Source organism: Schistocerca serialis, chromosome 6 (genome assembly GCF_023864345.2).
Source record: "Schistocerca serialis cubense isolate TAMUIC-IGC-003099 chromosome 6, iqSchSeri2.2, whole genome shotgun sequence".
Lineage (NCBI taxonomy): Eukaryota > Metazoa > Arthropoda > Insecta > Orthoptera > Acrididae > Schistocerca > Schistocerca serialis.
Window position 1 is genome coordinate 575,327,733 of NC_064643.1, and position 25,115 is coordinate 575,352,847.

Sequence of the window (25,115 nt, forward strand, 5' to 3'; positions counted from 1 at the left end):
ACAAATGTGTGTGAAATAGAAATTTTTACTGTACACAAAAGTACTGTTATTACTTACTGCAAATACTGAATAATTGTAAAGGAAGGAGATAATGCACCAATAAAAGCTGACAGCTTTGCCAAAATAGATAAAAATCTAGAGATTATCAGAAATATAGCAATAAATGACAGAATAGCTACCTGCATACAGGAAGTCATCGGGATTCACAAGATCAATTTTTTCGCAAAAAAGAATAATTTTGTAATTCAGTCAGTCACTCATTTGTTCATACATGTGCCACAGATACCTACTTAAAATGGATGTGTAAAAAAATCAAGATACACATTAACAAAGAGAAGGAGCTATCAGAAACTACTCCTGTTGGCTTTTTCTGATGACTTGCTATACTCCCCTTGTATTTAAATAAGTAATATTAGCTACCCCAAGCAGAAGCAATGCTTTGTTAACACTCCAAAATTTTCACTATTTTGAGTGGGATAAATGAATGCTACAGTGTTCATCTTTTCATGTTTATTTATAAGTTTTTACATATTCACTAAGAAAAAAATCGTGCACATTAGTTTATATATGTAAGACGACCTCTGGATTTTCGTTTGTGTGAGACTGTATGCACCCAATAGGTTCAGCTTGAAAGTCTAGATTTACTGCTCATGTTGTTTTCCTGTACTCTCATTCATTGTGCTAAAGCTTGTGTGTGTCATGAAAAGTGAAGGTCCCAGATTCGAGTCCCAGTCTGTCACACAGTTTTAGTCAACCAGAAAGTTTCATATCAGCACATACTCTGGTGCAGAACGAAAATTCATTCTGGGAAGAATCCCCCCAGGCTGCAGCTAAGCCATGTTTCCACAATATCCATTCTTCCAGAAGTGCAAGTCTCACATGGTATGCAGGAGAACTTCTGTGAAGTTTGGAAGGTAAGAGATAAGGTACTGTAAAAGTAGAACAGTGAGGATGGATCATGAGCCATGCCTGGATAGCTAATTTGGTAGAACACTTTCCCATGAATGGCAAAGGACCGCAAGTGCAACTGGACATGTTTTCTAACATATCAATCCAATATGTAAAAAATTAATTATGATGACATCAACTGCATGAATACTTAAAGATGGATGAATGATTAAATAAATGAATAACCTTGTAAATGGCCCACTCAATATCTCTGGCACTACCAAACATTGATTCCAGCTGAATTCCAATCTTTCCTAAGGCAATTGCTTCATCTGGTGAGAGGCAAAGTTCATTAACTAAGGTATCAACAGAAATTTCTGTTGTAACAGTCCCACCTGTAGAATCTGTGAAGGAGAAAAAAAGGGTGATTTTTACATAATGCTATATATCAATATTCACTTCACAGATGTTGTTACTAATAGGATCCAGCTATGAATTCATCAAATTAAAAGTTGATGAGATTTATTACAACGTTCTCTGGCTTCTAGCAAATGTTGATAAAAATAAATAAGAATCTGTGCTCCCTATGAAGAAATAGCTGGTCTCCCATAATCTTTATTTGTGAATGACAAACAAAATAAAAGATGAAAGCATTTTTGACAAGTTTACCATTCATATCAATGCGATGTTTTTTCTTTCCAGGTACCGAACTCTTCAAAGAAAGCTTGTCTGTGCCATTTCTCATAAGGATAATTGTATCAGGGTCCGCTGATGCGGACACTACGCTCTGAAAATATAGAACATAGCAATGAAAATCACAAAGAGATATTTATGGTGTATTGTACAGCTATAGATTCAGCTTATCCATAGAATACAAATAGTGCAATTGATATTCAACAATCAAGAAAATACAATCCAACTGAAATAACACAAGATGCAGACAGATAGGATACATAAACTCCATCCCAAGGAGGATACCAGACAGGTGGAGGGAAAGGGGGAGGGAGTGTAAGATAGGGTATCTTGATACCCTCTACCACTAAAATTGGCAAATCCTGATTAAAGTGCTGTCGACTGAAGAAGTGGATGGGGCCAGGAAAAAAAGAAATATAAAATACGTACACATTTTTACTACCTACAATTTATCATAAAACATTTGAAGAATAACAATTGTTATTGTATAGAGAGCCACAGAACAGTGCTCTATTATTTTTGTTTAGTTTGGTCTTAAACAGTAGCCCTGGAGCAATTTTTATTTTGTCTTATATGTTATTGTATAATAAGACACACTTCTCAGGTGGTTTGATATTTGAATATCTTCTGGTATAGTAATTATGTAATCCTCATTCTGCACTAATTTAACAGTCTTTCTAATGAAATTAATAAATCAGTTTAATCATTAAATAAATGTGAAACATTTAGAACACAAATTTCAGCAATGTTATGATCACAAGGCACTATTTTGAATGGTACAAATTATCCTCAGTGCTTGCTCTTGCCTTATAAATTCATTTCACTGGGAATAGTATTTCCCCAGAAGATAATTCCATAACAAAACAATGAATGGAGTTGTATCAATGTTTGTTAACTTTCTGCAGATTTTTGATATTCATTGAGAGCAGCAATTGCTGTCAAATTTGTAACTGATTGTCACTGAAGAGATGTGACTCTTGTCTCAGGACCCTGTCAGTTATCATTTTCTTATAACCACTATTCTTACATCATGTTACATGACTGCGAGTGTTATACTATTTCTTGTAGACATGTTGAACAGTCTGCACTGAGGCACCAACAAATTGGGCAACTTTCTTTGTGGGTTGGTCTGAGGTACAATTAAACACAATAGCTAATTTTTGTCATTCTGTCATATCTCCATGTCTATCCATACATACTTCACTGCTATAATACAAATTAATGATAGAGGATGACCATTTGTTACCAGTTTTGCCCCAATTACATAGTTCCAAACTGACCAATGTGCTATTTTAAGAGATCAACTAAAATTCTGTCCAGTGAGCTCAGTAATATCAGTATCAAAGATTTTCAGTCTCTGTTTATGAAGAGAAATGGTGTCTTTCTAGATGTTCTGTAAATAACCAAAGTCTTACCACAACTAAAAAAGGTTCTATTGATATAGGACCCTATTATCAATCCGTGTCATAATTAAGTTCTTATTTGAATAGAAAAAGCTTTATTACTTAGTAATTCTGTTTTAATTGTAAGTTCATGAGGGTTTGTTTAATAGATATAGATGGTGGCATCAGTGGTCAATGACTTGGAGAAACACTGAATAGACTCCTACAGCTTTAGCAACGCACATTTTACAAAAATGATAGTAAATGTATGAGACGAAGGAGAACTACGAAGTGACTGGAAATTAGTCATGATTCATTCTCTACATAAGAAAGGAAATACTAAAGAGGAGAATAATTGTTTTAACAACTCAATATTCCCAGTAATGTACAATATTCTACTAGTATTCATCTAAAAACAATTAAAACAACAACTGAGATTCTAAAAAAATATTGAACGAAAAGTGGAGCAAAAACTACATCTTAAAACGTTAATAAGAAACTGTATGGTGAAAGGATGGTAATACGTATTGATCTTCAACAGTTTTAAAAAGGCATATGACTCCATTTCCCATGATGTATTATTTAATAGACTGACAAAAATAGAGGTTGATTAAAAAGTACTGAGGATTAAAAAAACAACCCTGACTAATTCCAAGTCCAAAATAAAATTGTGCAAGTGTCCCTCTAAACCCCATTGGAAACAAAACAGGAGTTTGAAAGTAAGACGTATTCCTTCAAGAAACACTATAAAAGAATCTGGCAAGGTACTAAAACTTCAGAATCTGTTTAAACCTTTCAGAGTTGGACCTTAGAAGAGTGTTGTGGAGACAGACTATTTTACTTTTACATATAGTATATCCACAATGGCAAAAGTTTTTGAAACTTCAGCAGAATAAATTAATCTTCTGAAAAAGTAGCAGAACAAACTTGGGTACAAATATCTTTAAAAAATGGCAGTAATGCCAAATATCAAGAACAATACACACCAGCTACATACCAAATATGGAACAATAAGGTGTATCGATCAATTTAAATGCTTGAGTAAATGTACTGAATGGGCTATATAAGAAAGCCTTGAAAACAAGAATCTGGAAAATGTTTATAGGTTGCTAAACAATGTCAAACATTTACAGCAAGTATTTTTCCATAAATACCAAAATTTGTCATTAACTGCCTGTCATAACACCAATGTATCTATGTGCTTCTGGGTATTCTATTCTCAATGTGATATGTTTGCTAGCAGGAATATAGAGATAAAGAGAGAAATATCTTACACAATATACTGGCCCAAATTATGTAATCAGACTCAACAAATAAATAAAACTCGAAACAAGAAATACGAAGGTTGTTCAAAAAGTATTTGATCTTATTTTCTATTGCTGAAACCAACAATTGTATTGGGGTATGCACACACTCTATGTTTGTAGGCATACTTAGTGGGCATGCCAGATTTTTTTCACGACTACAGAAACAGCTACTCACTGGCTAGCCATTGGCAAATGAACACATGTAAGTGGTAGTCACCAGTTTTATGTTGTGGGCAAAATGACAAAAAAGTGGAACAACACTGTTGCATTAAATTTTGTTTTAAGCTTTGTGATTCTCAAGTTGAACCAATCCGTAAGATTTGACAAGTATTGGTGGATGAAGCATTGGGTACCACACAGATAAATGAATGGTACAGCTGCTTCAAAATGACCACTCATCAAAGAACAGTGAAGCACATTCAGGTAGGCCATCAACATCCACAAATGATGTTGTTATCGATAATGTAAGGACCCTCATGATGCACATAGTCACAAACAAAGGAACAATAATAACTATCCAAGAACTTGCAGATGAGGGTGAAAGTGGTACTAGATCCTTTCCTTCCATTTTAATGCAAAATTGGGACCTCAGGAGGATCTCAACAAAATTTCTGCCACAGTTGCTAACAACTGAGCAGAAGCAACTTCTTTCAGATATTGCATAGGACATGCTTCATACTGTGAACAATAATCCCAACTTTCTTGACACAGTGATCACTGGTGATGAGTCCTGGGTTTATGGCTATGATCCAGAAACAAAGTCCTGTCATCGCAATTGGAGTACCCATTTCCCCAAGATCCAGAAAATGTGAAAGTCAAATGACCATCTTTTTTTACTTCAATGGCATAGTCCAACATGAATAGGACACAGAAGGTATTAATGTCAATAAAGAGTAGTACCAAGAGGTTCTTGCATTGCCTTTGTGAACCAGTGAGACAAAAATGGCCAGATTTGTGGGCAGCAGGTAGTTGGCACCTTCACCATGATAACACAGCTGTTCACTGTGCTCAATTAATTCAGTATTTTTTGGCCAAACACAACATGGCTATGGTTTGCAGCATCCCTATTCTCCTGCCCTAGCACCAAGTTATTTCTGGCTTTTCCTTAAAGTGAAATACTCTGAAAGGCACCAGACTTATGAACAGGGATGACATTATGCAAAATTTGATGGAGGAGCTTTGCACCATACCAAAAGCAGCTTTGCAGTAATGCTTCCAGCAGTAATAAAAACATTGGGAGAAGTGTGTAGAAGCTGTAGAAGCTCAATAGGACTACTTTGAAGGTGATTAGCATCAAATAATTGTATCTGAATAAAGACTGATTTTATAAATGAAAGTCAGATTCTTCTTGAACAGCCTCATATATTCTTGAACACAAACAATGACATACAATATATTTGACACAGAACCAAAACCAAGAATACAATTGTACAAGCACATTAAAATAAGACCTAAAGGTAATGGATATATAACCATAACAAACAAAATCAAAACATCTTCAGAGCAGCTGTAGTGATGTTTGGATGGTCACATGAACTCTCTCTCTCTCTCTGTCTCTCTCTCTCTCTCTCTCTCTCTCTCTCTCTCTCTCTGATGAATTAAAATGCTATGCCCATCAGTGATTCTTTGTGGTGTGGATTCAACAAGTCCTTGGTAGATTGCCAAAGATATGTGGCAACGGATGTCTAGTCACTGATCACACAAATCCAATAAATTAACAAACCCTGTAAACTACAGGTCAATGGTTTGTTGGTGTGCAATTAGTGCATGATAACATCCAACACGTGTTCCATTAGGTTTGTACCAGGCAAATTTCATGGCTAATACATCAATGTTAATTCACAATCATGTTTCTCAAATCATTGTAGCACAGTTCTTGACTTGTTACATGGACAGTTATCCTGCTGGAAGATGCCATCGCCATTGGGGACTATATAGAACATGAAGGAATGCAAATGGTTCACAATAACATCCAGATGGCGGACAGCTGCCATGGGGCCTTTCATTACTACCACAGGTCCCATGAAAGTCCAGGTGAATGCCTCTCGTAGCATAACACTGGCCCAATCAACCAGCATCCATTGTGTGGTGCCTGTTATGAGCAATCATTTTCCCAGATGACGGCATGTCTACACATGACTATCGAACTGTTGTAACTCTAAACATGTATCATTCAACATAGGTGACATGTTTTTGTTGATCCACAATCCAATCTTGATGATCCAATGTCCACTGAAATTGTAATTGACATTATCACTGGGTCAACATGGAAAGACATAGAGGTCATTTGCTGCAGGAGCCCAAATTCAAAAATTTGCGCTGAACAGTGTGCTCTGGAACACTGTTACCTGTACCAGCATTGTACTCTGTCACAAGGTCTGCCACAGATCATTGCTTATCTTGGTTTACAGCGTGGGCAAGCCTCTGACATCTATGTTGTGTGATGAGGTGAGGACCTCCAACACCTTGTTACCTACTTGTGCTTTCACTTTACTTCACCATTTCCTGTAGATGAATGTGACCGTAGCTACTGTCGACAGCTTTTCACTTTTGAGATGCTCATTCCCAGGTGCCGGGCCATAACAATCTGGCCTCTGCCAAAGTCATTTATGTCAGTGAATTGCCCCATTTGCAGCCTTCATCATCACTAGAATGATTTCCCATTCATCATTGCTCCAGTTATATACTATCCTTAGCACACCACATGCGTGCAACTTCATCAGGTGGCATTCAATCTGGCAGTGGGCAGTGGTCATAAGGATCTGGCTCATCGGTGTGTGTGTGTGTGTGTGTGTGTGTGTGCCAACAATAGTCATAATGGATGCAGCGCAAAGAAGAGCTGCACCACTCTCATTACCACATCTTATCCTTCTTTTGAGTATACAGGGTGTATACGTGGACAAGGGAAAAAAATTCCTGGATTTTTCCCGGATCTCCCGGTTAAAAATACACTTTCTCCCAGATGAAAATACACTTTTTCTGTGTTAAGTTACAGTATACTCTTCCTCAGCACTGTAAAACTCATCAGTCCTATGGTTTTATATGCTGGAGTAGAATATCCTGGCACTTTAGAAAACGAAACTTAGAGGGGGGGGGAAGGGGGGAAAACACGTTTTGAAAGACCTTTGATGTGCAGCAACATGTACGCTGCATATTTTCGTATTACGAAGGTATAAATTTGAATTCCACCAAACACTGCATATTACTTTCCGAAACATTGAAATCGCTTTTGTAAGACAGTCATAGCTCCTGTCACGTGATCTCGCCAGCTGATGGCAGCATAGGACACATGGTGTAGTGAGCCAATAGCAAGATCACTCTTAAGTAGCGCGAACACACAAATATGAAAAATTAATGGTTTAAATTAATATACACAGCATTCACATATAATATTGGTCTCGAAGATTAATAAGCTGGAAGAGAAGTTAAGCTTCCACATATAATGTTGATCTTTCTTGCGCGTGTTACACTTTAAGATTCATCACACAAATGTGCCAGTAAAACAACGTAAATGTCTGATCTTTTGGGCTCGAAATTCTTTTAAATGGTCATCCTCAAAGAGTTGATTTTTAAATGAGAGTCAAACACTTTGTGACTTAAGAAGTTCATCGTACATTCTCGCACATAGTTCATCTTGTGTAAAAGGAAATCTGCTTTGAATGTAATGCTTTTCAAACCACCATTCACAATATTTTCCCGCGGACTGTTAGAAATAGGTTCGTTTCAGCAGTTGCAAGAGAGTGCCAAATAACAGGCATCACCGCGATGACGCAGGAAGCCCATATGTTCGTACGTGAAAAAGATTAAAAGATCTTACGTATGGAATGAAAGAAACAAGACATCAGATGATACTTCAAGAGCGTCGGAATTTCGTGCACAATACTAAAACGCATAATTCGGCTTAAAACGCAAATTCGTATGTAAATTTTCTTAGAGTACCAGTATTATATTATCTCATGTTTGGTTCTTTATTATGACATAATGCCATATGTGCACTTGAAAGGCAGCGAACAGTTGAAACTAGCCAATAGTGTGAAATTAAACACTTCCTTTCAAATAAATTGACTGCCTCAGCAGAAAAGATTAACTTTAAGCCAAATCTCTTTACCGTAGTCCGCAGCTCGTGGTCGTGCGGTAGCGTTCTCGCTTCCCGCGCCCGGGTTCCTGGGTCGATTCCCGGCGGGGTCAGGGATTTTCTCTGCCTCATGATGAGTGGGTGTTGTGTGCTGTCCTTAGGTTAGTTAGGTTTCAGTAGTTCTAAGTTCTGGGGGACTGATAACCATAGATGTTAAGTCCCATAGTGCTCAGAGCCATTTGAATCTTTACCAAACCGGCAAAAATAACTTAAGGTAAACGGATCCTGGCTTCCCGTACTGCAGCGAATGACCATCGCAGGTAGCAAGAGGAGAACCGCACCGGAAATGACCGCGGAGAAGCCCTCGGACGTTGGCATGCCAGGTACATATAGTCTGCGGCCACGACCTCAGCTCCAGTTCACCATCAGCAATGGAGGGTGAAGCTTTGATAATGCCAGCCACTCGTGCTGGCGAAACGTCAGAAAAATCATTAGGTGAACGTCGGCCGAAGAACCCGAGACAGAAGCCAATAGGCAGTTTGTCAACAAGTGGTCACGAAAGCCTTAACAATTTTGTAAAAATAACTTCATTGTTCTGTCAGAAAGATGGAAATAAAATCTGAAACTAATAACATATTTTAGCCTTCCGTAATTATGCGAACGTATTTTAATTCATTTGATAGCTCCCGGCCACAAAAATCCGTTTTGTTATCATTTAATGTGAGAGCAATAAATGAAGAGGAAACAACAAAATCTGCTCTGTGCATCAGCCCCAGATTTACTATATTTCCGAACTGAGGCAATATTTAGTGGCGCCTAGCCACACTTCTGTAACCATAAGTGGGAGAAAACCAACTCAACTACGCATGCCCAAGAAACCTCCCGCAACAGCTCAAATGAATCTAATTTAAACACTTGTCACGTCACGCTCATCAGAGGCAGTTTGTTGTTATAAAGCATTGCATAGTCTTCTTAAAGCCTTTGACACTTTGCTGTTGGCAGACGCTTGTATGAGCACTGTTTTGTTGCTGTATACCGTGCATTTTCTTTGCAACTTAAGTTTTATTTTCGTTTTCTTTTTTCTCTTGTTCATGTTTTGTTGCTGCAGTATTATTCTCCAGTAGCGGGATACAGTAATATCCTTTGTTAGAGTATTGGTTCTTACCCGTTAAAATTACAAAAATTTAACTGAAAACTAAAACAATGAAAAATTCCCGGAATTCTAAACAATTCCCGGGTTTTTCCCGGCTTTCTCCAGGGTGAAAAAATTCCCGGGTTATTCCCAGATCTCCCGGTTGTCCCGGGTCATATACACCCTGGTACAAAAAAGTGCTACTGTACCTCTGTAATGCAGATAAAACTGAACCTGCATTCTCACTGCAGTGCAGTGGAGTGCACTGTGGGTCCAGCCGTGAACAATAAAGTGTGGGCTCTTACACTATTCAGTCTGTCAACATGCCTCAAAAGATGACCATGCACACATTATCACATGGAGAATTGTGAGCACAGCAAGCTGCCTGCTGAATTGGTGTATCCTACAGGGGTAGCATTGAAAACTCAACTAGTATCATGAGACGCAAAACATTGAAGATTTGCCTCATATGTGCAGCTCCAAAATAGAATTTTCATTGCCCAGATCTCTGTTGATATATGTCCTGATTATTAGTTTCAGCAAAGTTATACTGCAATATTCAGATTTGTAAGCATTATGAATAGGTTGAAAGGTTTATACATATGATAATTATAAACCTTGTAACATTCTGTAATACTTACAGCTCTGAATGTGATAACTAGTAATCACGATACATTTGAACTGTGGTCTGGGTAAGAAAACTTCTATTTTGGAAGGTTTTTTACTTGGATATAGAGATCGCTCTCCTTCTGTCAATGTCAGGTAAATACATTTGCTTCATAGCTGTTGCTCACAGTCGATAATGTCTGCTGATAATCGCTACCTCCAAATTAGAGCTCCCAGGTACCTTGTAGAACTGCACACTGCTTGCTTACAGGCAACTCAGAGGCCTTTGTCAAGAAACTCAATATACTGGTGCCTTCTCATAATCAATTAGGTCTCTACATGTTCGTTTTGAACAGCAGTATAAAGCCTCCTGTACCGTGGTTCTGAAAAACTTGGCAAGAGAACACCTGGAACAGAATCAACATCAACAGTGTCTCAATCTCTTAGTCTATGAGTGCAAAATTTGTCTGACAACTGATGATCTCATAGAACAATGCAGAAACAGCCAGGTATCAATACACATCTCTGGCAAGCAGTTGCATAGGTTCAAAAGGGAGGTGTATTAATTATTTTGGGCCAGTAACACATACAGATGTCAGACACTATAGAAGCTATTTTGAAGACTGCACATCACTGGGACAAGATTTCCCACCCTTTTATTCAGCCCAACCATGAATCCAATTAATCACGCATGGGTCCAATTGACACTTGCAGTTGATTTGTCAAAAGAGCACTCCTAACTTGATGACCGCAGGAGGGTTGTTGCCGAAGAGTGGACAATGGGACAGGCACTAGCAGCAAGGTCTTAACCACCTTGCGGACAACTTGAAAGATGGATACAAGCATTTTACAATACACAATGTGGAGTATTATGGCACTGAATGTTATCTATATCTATATCTATATCTATATCTACATCTACATCTACATCTACACTCCACGAGCCACCTGACGGTGTGTGGCGGTTCTCCCTTCTATTCCAGTCTCGTATAGTTCGTGGAAAGAAAGATTGTTGGTATGCCTCTATGTGGGCTCTAATCTCTCTGATTTTATCCTCATGGTCTCTTCGCGAGATATACGTAGGAGGGAGCAATATACTGCTTGACTCTCGAAACTTCAACAAAAGCCCGTACTGAGCTACTGAGTGTCTCTCCTGCAGAGTCTTCCACTGGAGGTTATCTGTCATCTCCGTAACGCTTTCGCGATTACTAAATGATCCTGTAACAAAGCGTGCTGGTCTCCGTTGGATCTTCTCTACCTCTTCTATCAACCCCATCTGGTACGGATCCCACACTGGTGAGCAATATTCAAATAGTGGGCGAACAAGTGTACTGTAACCTATTCCTTTGTTTTTGGATTTCATTTCCTTAGGATTGTTCCAATGAATCTCAGTCTGGCATCCGCTTTACCGACGATCAACTTTATATGATTGTTTCATTTTAAATCGCTCCTAATGCCAACTCCCAGATAATTTATGGAATTGACTGCTTCCAGTTGCTGACCTGCTATATTGTAGCTAAATTTCTTTCTATGTATTCGCACCACATTACACTTGTCTACATTGAGATTCAATTGCTATTCCCTACACCATGTGTCAATTCGTTGCAGCTCCTCCTGCATTTCAGTACAATTTTCCATTGTTACAACCTCTTGATATACTACAGCATCATCTACAAAAAGCCTCAGTGAACTTCTGATGTTATCTACAAGGTCATTTATGTATTTTGTGAATAGCAACACTAACAGACTATGATAGCACAGATCTGTAACATGTGTATGTTCACACAGATTGCCTTTATTTTGTTTATTGTTGATGAGTTTCTAATCAGATTGTCATTCTACATGATTTTTTTGCTTCATGGTGGATATTTAACCATTTGATACAGATCAACAACATTTTGTCAGTCTTCAAAATAGTTTTCAGTGGTGGCTACACAAGCTTCTGATATCTGAATCATGGAAGTGTTAGCCACTTCAGCATCAATGCTACTCAAGGCTTCTTGGAAGAGTACTGTGAAGTCAAGCACAGTGTCTAGTTGGTTCCTATCTTGATCTCAAAAGAATTATTAATATAGGCATTGATTTTTCAAAATTTTTATTTATTTTTTGCTGCCAATGGCATTACCACATCACACACTGTATCAGATCATCTTGCAATTAAGGGATGCTATTCCTTTTGACAAGTAGTATTTTTGTTTTAAAATCCAGTGGTGCATGGCATTCTGAAGAGTGCCTGTGAAAAGTTTTAGACACACTGTATGCATGGGTGCCAATACCTGGGGCAAGGGAAAGGCGATGCACCCTTCCTCCCTCCTAGCTTTCATGGTAAGGGATACATATATATCTTACCCGTATATGTTAAAATTATGAGTTCAAGTTTTTGTAGTTGGTTTATACATGGAGATGACAAAAGTCATAGGGTACAAATGCACAAATGCAGATGGCAGTAGTACCACATACACACAATAGGAAAGGGCAGTGCATTGGCGGAGCTGCCATTTGTACTCAGATGATTCATGTCAAAAGGTTTCTGATGTGTTTACAGCCGCATGAAGGGAATTAACAAACATTGAACACGGAATGGTAGTTGGAACTAGATGCATGGCACATTCCATTTCTGACATCATAAGGGAATTCAACATTCCAAGTTCCACAGTGTCAAGAGTGTGCCGATAACACCAAATATCAGGCATTACTTCTCACCATGGAAAACACAGTGGTTGACGGTCTTCATGTAACGACCAAGAGCAGTGGTATTTGCATATAGTTTTGAGTGCTAACAAATAAATAACACTGCATGAAACAACCACAGAAATCTACATGGGACACACAATGAATGTATCCATTAGGACAGTGTAGTGAAATTAAGTGTTAACGTGCTGTGGCAACAGATGACTGACACGAGTGCTTTGCCAACAGCACAAAATTGCTTGCAGTGCCTCTGCTGGGCTCATGACCATATTGGTTGGACCCTAGACAACTGGAAACCCGCAGCCTAGTCAGATGAGTCCCCATTTCAATTGGTAAGAGCTGATGGTAGGGTTCAAGTGTGGTACAGATCCCATGAAGCCATGGTCACAAGTTGTCAACATGGCGCTGTGCAAGCTGGTGGTGGCCCTGTAATTGTGTGGTAGTGTTTACACAGAATGCACTGGGTCCTCTGATCCAACTGAACTGATCACTGGCTGGAAATGGTTATTTTCAACTACTTGTAGACAATTTGTTCTTATTTCCAAACAATATTGTCATGTCAGTGGGCCACAATCATTTGTGATTGGTTTGAAGAACATTCTGGACAGTTCAAGTGAATGATCTGGCCACCCAGATCACCTGACATGAATCTCATCAAACACTTATGGACCACAATCAACAGGTTGGTTCATGCTCAACATTCTGTGCTGGCAACACCTTCTCAATTATGGATGGCCACGGAGGAAGCATGGTGCAACATTTCTCACTGAGTCTATGGCACATCGAGCTGCTGCATTAAGCTGGACAAAAGGATGTCCAACATGACATTAGGAGGTATCCCATGACTTTTGTCACCTCAGTGTATAAGTTCAAAATTAATTCCTGTTAGTGTAATATCACATTTACTGACCTAATAGGAATTTATCAGCTATTTTACAAATATAACAGTACCAGCATGTACAGCAAAAGCAGGTTACTAATATTTCTGTGGCAAATGTTCAGTTATGGAAGTTATATCAACATTTAATTTACACTGCAGCAGTACTTCAAACATTGTACTCTTCTTACAAAGAGACTGAACGTAATAATATAATAATTTGATACATAATTACTCTTATGAATGTCTGAAATTTATATGGTGACCTGATGTACATAATTTTGCAACTGAAATCGGAGAGAATCAATTACTTTTGAAAAACATTGACAGAGAGTCAAAGATACACTACCACGAAAATGATAGTGACTGGTAAAATTTTTTATTTTCTTGAAAAAGAGTTCAATAATGAAACACATCTTAAAAGCAAGCAAGACTTCTTAAAAGTAAGAGGCTGCCCAAAAATGAAAGTTTCTTGTCATCAGATATCTATCGCATACCAGAAACCCTATTCTGGTGTTTCTGAATTTGGATTCAAGATATTAATGTAAGCAGAATGTTGAGGCCATGAGCAACACTCTTACTGATCTGATGGAACTAAACTTTACTTGAGGCATATGAGTCTCAACTTTATCTTTGATAATGACAGAAGGTATATGAATGAATTAAAACCTGTGCTATGGCCTGGACTTGAACCTGGATCTCCTGCTTGCTAGGCAGATACGCTACCCATTACACAACAGCACCACTGCAGCAGTATGGCTACCAGAGCTACATGGACTACCCTAGTCCAATGTCCTCCCTAACACATACTTCAGTTCGCACCCACAGCCCATTTTCCCCTTTTTTTTAACCTGTCAGTATTGCATCAGCTCTCTGGTATTGGAATAGCACCCCTGCTTTGTACATAATGGGCTTCTATCATTATTGAAGATAAAGTTCAGACTCATATGTTTCAAGGAAAATTTACTTCCATCAGATCAACTTCCATCAGATCAATCGATCTCCTACACCTGAGGTACAGGCAGGGTTTCCCCCATAAACACAAAGCTGGGATGCTATTCCAGTATCAGAGAGCCTTGGCAATACTGACAATTTAAAAGAAAAAAGGGAAAAATGGGTTGAACGTGTGAATTGAAGTTCAATTAGGGAGGGTATTGGACTAGGATAGTCTGTGCATCTGTCATAGTCATACTGCTGTGGTGATGTAATTGCTAGCACATCTGTGCCATAAGCAGGAGAGCTCAGACATGGCACAAATTTTAATTGATTTCTCCAACATCTATCATTATCAAATACGCTTACTGCTTTAAGAAAATACTCAAATTGCTGTACTGACGACTAAATGAAAGTCCAACATATTAAATTTTTCTCAAAAACAAAAATCCTACTCCAAATTCAATAAGAGACGAATTTTGATACAAGCTCGTTAACAATAATAACCATCTAATTTTGGATACTTTCATTCATTCAGTAATTGTGTTTCATAGAATCCGTCAAACAGGATGTGAAATGAATCAAGGTACACAGTTACATAAGACAAAGACATCACTGGAACTTAATCTGCATATTTTATTAAAAACAAAGTATCACTCTATGCTTAATTCTATTCATGCTCATGCCATCTAAATTTAACTGAGTAAATTAATAAGAAAGCTGCTGCTTCCTCAGTTTTGCTATTTCACTGTTGCTTATCTGCTATTAGCAACTTAATATTTACTTGATCACAGTGGTATTTTTTGAAGGAAATATTTTTACATTTATAAGTACTAAGTCCTATTTGTAGCACATTATTATTTGTCATACTGCTTACAACAAACATCCATACTCATCAGTTTTGATGTCTGTCACCACTTATCATCATTATAATTCCACTGGGAAATTACTCTAGAGATTGATATGTTGCTTCTTATAAAACAGTTTAAAAAGTATCATATCAACAGTTAGCAACATCTTGTTGGAAGTAAAGAACAGAAGTGAACCATCAGAAGAGTACATGGTACTGCTGAATAGGGTTGTTTATTACTTAATTCAGTTTATTGCTCGCTTTCTCTTCAGTTGGTAGTACAAATCAAACAATGGAAAATCCAGGATGGAATGTAACAATATCATGAAAAGGAAAGTTGCTACCCACCATATAGCAGAGATGCTGAGCCACAGAAAGCCACAAAAAAAAAGACTGTCACAAATAAAGCTTTCGGCCATTTAGGCCTTCGCCAACAATAGACAACAGACAGACACACACACACACACACACACACACACACACACACACACAAATGCAACTCACACACACATGACTGCAGTCTCGAGCAACTGCAGGCACAGTGCATGACATGATGGGAGTGGGGGAGTGGCAAATAGGTGGGGGTAAGGAGGAGGCTGGGGCAGGGAGGGGAAGGGGTAGTGCGGGGGAGGGGGGGGGGGGCGGTGGACAGTGAAGCGCTGCAGGTTACACGAAGGGCTGGGGAGAGGTGGGGGGGGGGGGGGGGTAGCAGAAAAGGAGAGAAGTAATAAAATGAGACTGAGTGTGATAGTGGAATGAGGGTTGTGTAGTGCTGGAATGGGGACAGGGAAGGAGCTGGATGGGTGAGGACAGTGACTAACGAAGGTTGAGGCCAGGATGATTATGGGAACATAGGATGTATTGCAAGGAAAGTTCCCACCTGCACAATTCAGAAAAGCTGTTGGGAAGGATCCATATGGCACAGGCTGTGAACCAGTCATTGAAATGAAGGATATCATGTTTAGCAGCATGCTCAGCAACAGGGTGGTCCTCTTGCTTCTTGATCACAGTTTGTCAGTAGCCATTCATGCAGACAGATAGCTTGTTGGTTATCATGTCATAGAATACAGCACAGTGGTTGCAGCTTAACTTGTAGATCTCATGACTGGGTTCACAGATAACGCTGCCTTTGATGGGATAGGTGATGTTTGTGACTGGACTGGAGAAGGTGGTAATGGTAGTATGTATGGGACAGGTCTTGCATCCAGGTCTATTGCAGGGGTATGGCCCATGAGGTAAGGAGTTGAGAGAAGTGGTTGCGTAGGGATTGATGAGTATATTGTGTAGATTCGGTGGACAGCAGACTACCACTGTGGAAGAGGTGGGAAGGATAGTGGCCATGACATTTCACATCTCAGGGCACAACGAGAGGTAGTCAAAACCCTGACAGAGAATGTAATTCAGTGGCTCCAGTACTGGGCAGTACTGAGTTACAAGGGAATGCTCATCTTCGGCTAGATGGTGGGACTTTGAGAGGTGGTGGGAGACTGGAAAGAGAAGGCACGGGAGATTTGTTTTTGTACACGGTTCCCATTCCAGCACTAAACTGCCCTCATTCAACCATCACACCCAGTCTTTTTACTTCTCTCCTTTTCTGCTACACCCTCTCCATCTCTCCCCTTGCCCTCTGTCTAACCATTCACTGTCCACTACCCGTACCCTACTATTCCCCCCTCTCCCTGTCCCAGCCTCCTCCTTATGCCCACCCACTCGCCACTCCCATCATGCACTGGTGCTGCTGCTCACAGTGTGGTTTCATTTGCTCGAGACTGCAGTCATGTATGCAAGTTGCGTGTCTGTGAGAGTGTGTGTTATCTATTTTTGATGAAGGCCTTACTAGCCAAAAGCTTTATTTGTGACAGTCTTTTTGTTGTGCTTATCTGCACCTCAGCATCTCTGATATATAGTGAGTAGCAACTTTCCTTTTAATAATACTGTAGATACTACAAAGTTTTTCAACATATAATGTCTTACCTTTGGGAAAATTTTATGAGTGTGAAATATGTGACACGAGCCACTCTACACATTCCAAGTTAAACAGTCCTCTCACAGTGGGGTGGGTGTGTGAGTCTTTAAATCTTTCAGTCAGATGCAAATAACATTATGTCATGCCTCCAGTGAGATGGTCCATAATAAAGCAAGAGTTAAAATAGATCTTTAGTTTCATGACTTTCTTTGTGTCGCATGGTGGCTTTCATAAAAATGATTTTCTCCTAACTGTTAGTATGAGTTCACTTCATCTCTTAATAATGGATGTTGTCAATGTCTTCCGTTTGATGACTGGTTTGATTTAGCTGTCCATCACAGTATACCATGTGTAAGTCTCTTCATTTTTGCATAACTATTGATGACCTACATCCACTTGAACTTGCTTACCGTAGCAAAGACTTGGACTTCATCTACAATATCCCACTCCCCACCCCCCAACCTCCCCTCACATCCTCATCTTCATTCCCTAACAAAAATAACTATTCCATGATCTTTCAGGAGCTTGAAAGAGTATTTGATACGCAACTTCTCCTTCTCCATAGATGAATATCTTAACAGAGACTGTTAAGCTGGCTTAAGTAAAAATATCTGTTAGATGTCAGTTTTGACAGCACTTGGAAACAACAGTCAAGATTAGGTATTTTGTGTATGATAAATTTATTAATAGTGCATAACAGTGTTTCATTCTGACAGCGTGTTAATTCTGTAAATACTAGCTGTTCCAGTGTAACGCATTGTATTCACCTATTTTGGCAATCTCCTGACAAATGATCAGGTTAGTAAGTACTATATTCAAATATTTATTTTGTAAATAAAACTGCCTTTTCCTGCTGATAGTTACTTTATTTATCCCATACGTGTTTCACCTTCTCCTGTTCTAGGGCATCATCAGTGGGATGATTTGCTGATCTGCGTTTCCTCACATCTGGTCTGGAGGTCGCAGATCAGCAAATCGTCCACTAATGATGCCTTAGCACAGGAGAAGGCGAAATGCATATGGGATAAATAAAGTAACTAGCAGCAGGAAAAGGCAGTTTTATTTACAAAACAAGTATTTATATGCTTGCTGCGGAGGATGGTCACACAAACAAACTTATTATATTCAAATGTTTTATGTTTTTATGCTATACTTTCTGACATGTTCCACACCCATTACAATCATCTCAATTTTTGGGTCTATGGAACAAAAACTAAATCTAATCTAATCTAATCTATATTCTGTCAATGGGTCCCTTTTTTTAGCCATGTTGTGCCATTAATTTGTTTTCTTCCTAACCTGATTTAACACTTCTTCAAGAATTATCAAATCTAGTAATCTAATACTGTGTTCATCATTCTTCTGCGGCACCTCATTTCAAAAGCCTCTACTCTTTTCTTATCTGTACTGTTAATGGATGCCAAATATTGTGACCCTTCTCCTATGTGATTTAATTGTTGAGATTCAATTGATAATGCCAGAAACAAAATCACAAGTTGTGTAGTTTACTTTCTGTGCAATAATCATAAAAACTATCTGTTTTATTGGTCATAAAATAGAGAGGTTACAAAGCTTAGTTCTTGGACAAGGAATGTGAAGGTAATAATAAGCTGAAAGGACAATGCAACAGACCAAGCAGGACTGAAAAGACCAAAATGAGTCATCAAGTTAAAAAGACTCTGATGATTGCTTTTCCTGTAACAGTTTTAATTCCAAACGTCTACCTCTAAACAATCTAATAGATGAGGGAGCATGATATCTTACCTCCCCAAGCCCATAATTTGCTGTTATAAGTACCTCCTTTGGGTTCCCAGTAACTGGGTGACATGTAAACATAACACCTGCAACATCTGCAGGAATCATCTGCTGCACTACAACACCCATATTAGCATTTATGGGTTGTCCATTTTGCCTGTAAAATATTAAGAAGTTACACAATAATATAAACACATATGACCCAAGCATTAAATGACATTTTTGCCAAGTATACTCTCTGTTACATCACCGGGCACAGGATATGTTGCATCTCCAATGAATGCTTGAACAAAATATGTGCTAATTGCATTCCTCTTCACTGCATTTCTGCCCCTGTCTTTATCCAAAATGACAGCATTTAAGTAATACTATCTGATTCGAGACACTATACACCCTAAGAATTAACTGTTACCTTAATTCATTTGTACAGTATCATATAAAAGACCTTCAACTCTGGGATAATTTCTGCAAAAAGTAACGGTAAAATCAGATACGGAAAAAATCCTGAACTGAAGATCTATAAGACTTTGATCAAAATTAAAAACATACATTTTTTCAAGAGAACTATCACACCAAGGTTGGGATAAAGAGTATAGAGAAACCAATGTAAATGCTAAATTCTCTAGGTCCTCAACATTATTTAAACTGAATTTTGAAAAGACAGTTCCAAAAGTAGCCGCAATTGAGTCTCTACTATACGGGGTCTAAGTGAGTGGCCCCTCCTTTACAGCATTCCTCAACCTATTTCTATTTCCTCTCTGAGGAAGGAACTAATACTTCCATAAGTTAGGGGCATTTAGTGTATTAAAAACTTTGCCTCCTGGAAGTTAAGCATTTATCAGCTATTCTGTTTCATAATTGTATTATATTCTCAAACGAATTTTCCTTTTTATATGATTACATGAATAAATATGAGCTTCAAAGTGGGTCATAGTTTTGATTTTAAAATGGTAAATTACAGTATCACCCATAACAGTATTTATAAATATGATACGTGATGCTCTTGACAAGGATGAGTGTGTTACAGGCATATTCTAAGATCGGTCCACAGCTTTTGATATTGTTCTCCATAAGATTAAACTAAAGAAGCTAGACTTATTAGACATAGCTAATGGTTGGCAAATGAGGCTAACCTTTCAATGAAACACTTATCAAAACAAAATACATTAATAAAAGAGTGCCTGAGGGGAGCATTTTAAGACTAATAATGTTCCTGATACAGATCAAAGACTTTCCCAAATGATGCTATGCACAGGGATAAATTTATTTTTGCTGATGGCAGAAAGATTATAGCTATGAAAAAGCAAGTGAACGACGTGAAGAGAAGACATATAAATCTCTCAATGAAGTTTAGAATTCATTAATAAGCAATAAGTGATACTGAACACAAAGAAATACGAATTCCACAAATTTCAGTTTGAAAAGGGAAAATTGACAAAGCTATATTATATACAATATGCAAAGGATAGAGTGCTACTCACCACATAGAGGAGGCACTGAGTTGCACACAGGAACAATGAGAAAGATTGCTACATATATTCAGCTATTGAACTAGGTCCTTCAACAACTGTAGAAAATTCGCACACATTCAAATAAGCACAACTCGCCAGCACATGGCCACTGTCGTCTCCAGGCACTAAAGCCCAACTGCAACTGTGTCTCTGATGTCAGCAGCAATCTTTACTGAGGTGGGTAACGAAGCTATGTGAGGGTGAATAGAAATAGTGAAAGTGATTTGGAGATCCAGGAATAATTATATTGGTGCTGCATCTACAGTCCAAGAGGGCACATAGCCATACGTTGCACCAATATAATTATTCCTACACCATCAAATTGATCCCACTATCTCCCTTCACCATTGCATTACTTTACCGCCCACACTTATCTCAAAGATGCATTCACAATCATGCCTTAGTGTCTGGAGTCCACAGTGGCTGTGTGTGTGAGTTGTGCTTATTTAAATGTATATGTTTTCTACATCTGGTGAAGGACTTGGTCCAATAGCTGAACACATTTAGCATTCTTTTTTCCTTAGTGCCTGTCTCTGACTCAAATGTTCCTCTATGTTGTGAGAGCAGCAACCTATTCTATCCATACTGGTCCGCAGCTCATGGTCGTGCGGTAGCGTTCTCGCTTCCCGTGCCCGGGTTCGATTCCTGGCGGGGTCAGGGATTTTCTCTGCCTTGTGATGACTGGGTGTTGTGTGATGTCATTAGGTTAGTTAGGTTGAAGTAGTTCTAAGTTCTAGGGGACTGATGACCATAGCTGTTAAGTCCCATAGTGCTCAGAGCCTTTTGAACCATTTTCTCCTCTGTTAAATTAAACGCAGATGGTACCTCAATAGGTTGCATAACAAACACAAAATTCCTAGGAATGACTAGTGTTTGTCAGTAGAAGTAGCTGAACACACAAAAATACTTGCAAACTGAATGTCATGTTATGCCCTTAGAGTCCTGTCATCAGTGTATAACAACCAGTGCCTTTCAATTACATACTATTTATATGCACACTCAGTTCTTGGCTATGGAATTCTTTTGTGTGTAATGAATGAACAAAATATGAACACAGTTCTCAAACTCTATACAAGGCTCATAAGAATAATGACCAAAAATAGTATTTGGGCTCATTGTACTAATATTTTAAAATATTTGTGTTTCTAATTACATTATATGATTACATTCACATTATATGAGTTATGCACATAAAAATCTTAATAATTACTGCAGAAACATGTCTGTTCATGACCAAGAAGATAGATTTAGACTGCACTTACATTTACTAAGAAATAATAAACATAGAACTCAAAGAAGCATTTTCTATCAAGTAATTAAATTATACAGTGAATAAGCTGAATAGATTATATAGATTACTAGAACAACTTTATTAAAAAGGCAGTTAAAAATAGCTGTAAAGGAATATGTCCTCTGCTGTGGAGTATTACATAGATACTATAAAGTAGAATTTCTGTAAAAAAAAATGTAGTCCAAGTAAATGATAACAAGATGCATCTGTCATTTCATGACACTTTACGCTATAATTTCTATCTCTGTCTGAAAAACCCTGTGCTAAAGCTCTGTAGTGGATGATACTAATATATTATTTTATTTCTGAGTACATTTCAATGATTATGTAGGGACAGAGACTCAATTTTCAGGAATTCAAATTGTAGGTTGGAGTACACAGACTGGAAACCAAATATCTTTTGCCATCAACATAACCTGATGTCAGCTAACACTTCAAGTATAGTTTGTGTACTGTGTGTGGTGATTGGTATTGAGAAATGAATAAACAGAGTAACACTGGCTTCTTACATCTGACATTTTGGGAGTGTACTGAGGTCCTCTATTTAAGACCCTACCAGCAAATGCATAGTGTACTGCTAAGTCAGTGTGCATGCATTACTTGAGCGAATGTAGCACTGCTACAAGTGTGGGTATTGCTTCAAACACCCTCCATAGTGGACATTAAGTGTTATCAATCATCTTTGTTCTGCTCAAATTCCAATTACAGGATTCCATGTGGTGTCCAGCTGGAAACAACCACCCAACTGATAAGGTCTTCAGACAGTTGTATTTCAGCTGATTTCATATGATGGGGTACCAAAAGTTCGATGTATGGGGTACAATGTTTGTTCCATTGTAGTAAATGGAATGACCAGCAGAAATGCAACATTTAGCATCATCACACTTGCTGGCTTGGAAGAGATGAGCAGCACTCCTGAATGATGTGCATGGTTTGCCTCATAAAAGACTTGCTGTACTCAAATAAAACATTGAAAACACCTAAGCACCATATGCAGCAGCACGTAGCCTCTGATGGAGTCCAGAAGTGCAGAGATTTTTGCCAGGGGACTAAAGCCCACTTTATCTCCATGTCTCCTCAATAATCTACTGACTTTTGTGAAAATTCCTGATACATAGCAAATAAACTGTTGACCTGAATGCCTCATCATCATTGATATTTGGTCATTTATACATCTGAAGTGCCCTCAGTGTTTCACAAGACAAACATCCAGTTATTAGGGACACATTTTGTCTGCAGGTTACATACATCTGTGATGAGATAAGCTTAATGAATAAAGATCCTATGGATGTTGATTACCTGTACTGGGTGGCCACAACTGTTATCTTGCAGATGCAAGCCTGTTTGAATAGTTTTGGATACACCAAATTTTTGAGTTTACCATTACTCTTTATGTATCTTTAAGAAGTCTAGAAACAGTAGAAACTATCTATTTCCATCTCCATAGGAAATCTTTTTTTGTGATGTACAGAATTAGGGTTTTGCAGAAATGCATGCAGCAATCTGAAGTGCTACTAACACATAAAACTAATCACAAGAAAGTCATTGGAAAAATTATCGAGAAGTGCAATCCATCCATGAACAAGATAGGTTAATAAACTCTCTTGCAGCTGATACTGCAATGTTATTCATCAGGTTGGGCACCTCACCAAGGAGGCAGACATTAAAAGGAAGACATTGTGCATTATGTTGTGATTTATTGTTGAAATTCCACAACTGTACTTGCCCAGAAGAGTCAACCAATATATTGCTTCTATCTCTCTATACCTTGCAAAAATATTTGAAGGTAAAGTGAGAGAGATTCTACCTTACAATGGGCGTTGGAAACTTTTCTTGCCCCACACAATTTGTGATTGGAACAGGAAAAGGGGGGGTGGGAAGGGGGGAGTGTCTGTGGGATGCAAAGTACCATAAAGTGGCTTGTGAAGTATAAGTATAGATGAAGTTGTAGATGAAGCTCTTGGTGACTGTCCAAATCACGATGACAAACAATATGTATATATTGTCAACATATTGCAGGAATACCGTAAGTTTAGAACTGTTAACTCAAGTGCCTACTCCTCAAAATCTACTATAAAAAGACTGGACATCAGAGGAGATACAGGACTCTCAATAATGACACTCTCAGAATGGTTATAAAACTCATTGTTCAATAAAAAGAAAAAGAAAAACATGATAAAGGGAGTGCATATGCTCAAACAATGCTGTTACATCATACCGAAAGCAGTTTCTAGTGAGACAGCAAGGTAATCAAAGGTACTTTTATAGAAAAATGATAAAATGTCAAAACTGACCAATAAGTCCATGCTTCTCAGCTTAATTGACTGAAGTCTGCTGGTAAAATCAAAGGAATGTCACGTGTGGTGTAGGCACCTGCCTAAAATGGGCCTAAGTAAAGAAGACAAGTATTTGGCAAAATAAAGATATTCTTTGTGAATCTAAGGCAGTTCTTACAACTCACATAGAACTAAACTATGTGGTCTCAGTCCCAAGACAACCTCCTTTGGTAGAGAGTCAACAATTAAAAATGCTGGAATTTTCTTCATTAAGTGGTTGGTGGAGTCCTTATGTATGCTGAGATAGAATGAGTCACATTATAAAACACATTTTATTAATACAATAATGAAAACAATCAATTATTGACAAAATAAGTTATAGCCATGAGCCATGTCAGTGCCGTGACTTCCTAAAATCCTGCCCTGAAATGAGATCCATTCTGTCTGAAATTTTGCCCACCAAACCTAGAATAGCTTTCCGTTGCCCTCCCCATCTCCACAATATTCTTGTCAGACCCTATGCCCATTCTACACTCATCTCCCTACCCTATGGCTCCTACCCCTGTGAATGTCTCCATTGCAAGACTTGCCCTATGCACCCTCCTACCACCACCTATGGCAGCCCTGTAACTGGGAGAGCCACCTGTGAAATGACACACATCATATTTCAGCTATTATGTAAACACTGTTTGGCCTTCTACATCGGCATGACTACCACCAAATTATCAATTAGGATGAATGGGCATAAACAGAGGGTGTATACTGGCAACTTACAATATCCTCATGCAGAACATACTCTACAACATTCCAATCATGACCTTGGTGCTGTTTCACCACATGTGCCATCTGGATTCTTAACCTGGCTTTAATTTACGTTGATTT

General features: G+C 38.4%; 1 protein-coding gene across 1 annotated transcript in view; it reads right to left on the reverse strand.

Moving 5' to 3' along the window:
• Positions 1 to 25,115, reverse strand: part of LOC126484991 (putative phosphoenolpyruvate synthase) — a 317,801-nt gene that overhangs the window by 144,054 nt on the left and 148,632 nt on the right. Inside the window, exons 12-14 of the mRNA XM_050108598.1 lie at positions 19,165 to 19,312; positions 1,558 to 1,675; positions 1,135 to 1,292 (exon numbers count right to left, since the gene is read on the reverse strand). Of these exons, the coding sequence (XP_049964555.1) occupies positions 1,135 to 1,292; positions 1,558 to 1,675; positions 19,165 to 19,312 (424 nt within the window). The remainder of the gene's footprint in view (positions 1 to 1,134; positions 1,293 to 1,557; positions 1,676 to 19,164; positions 19,313 to 25,115) is intronic.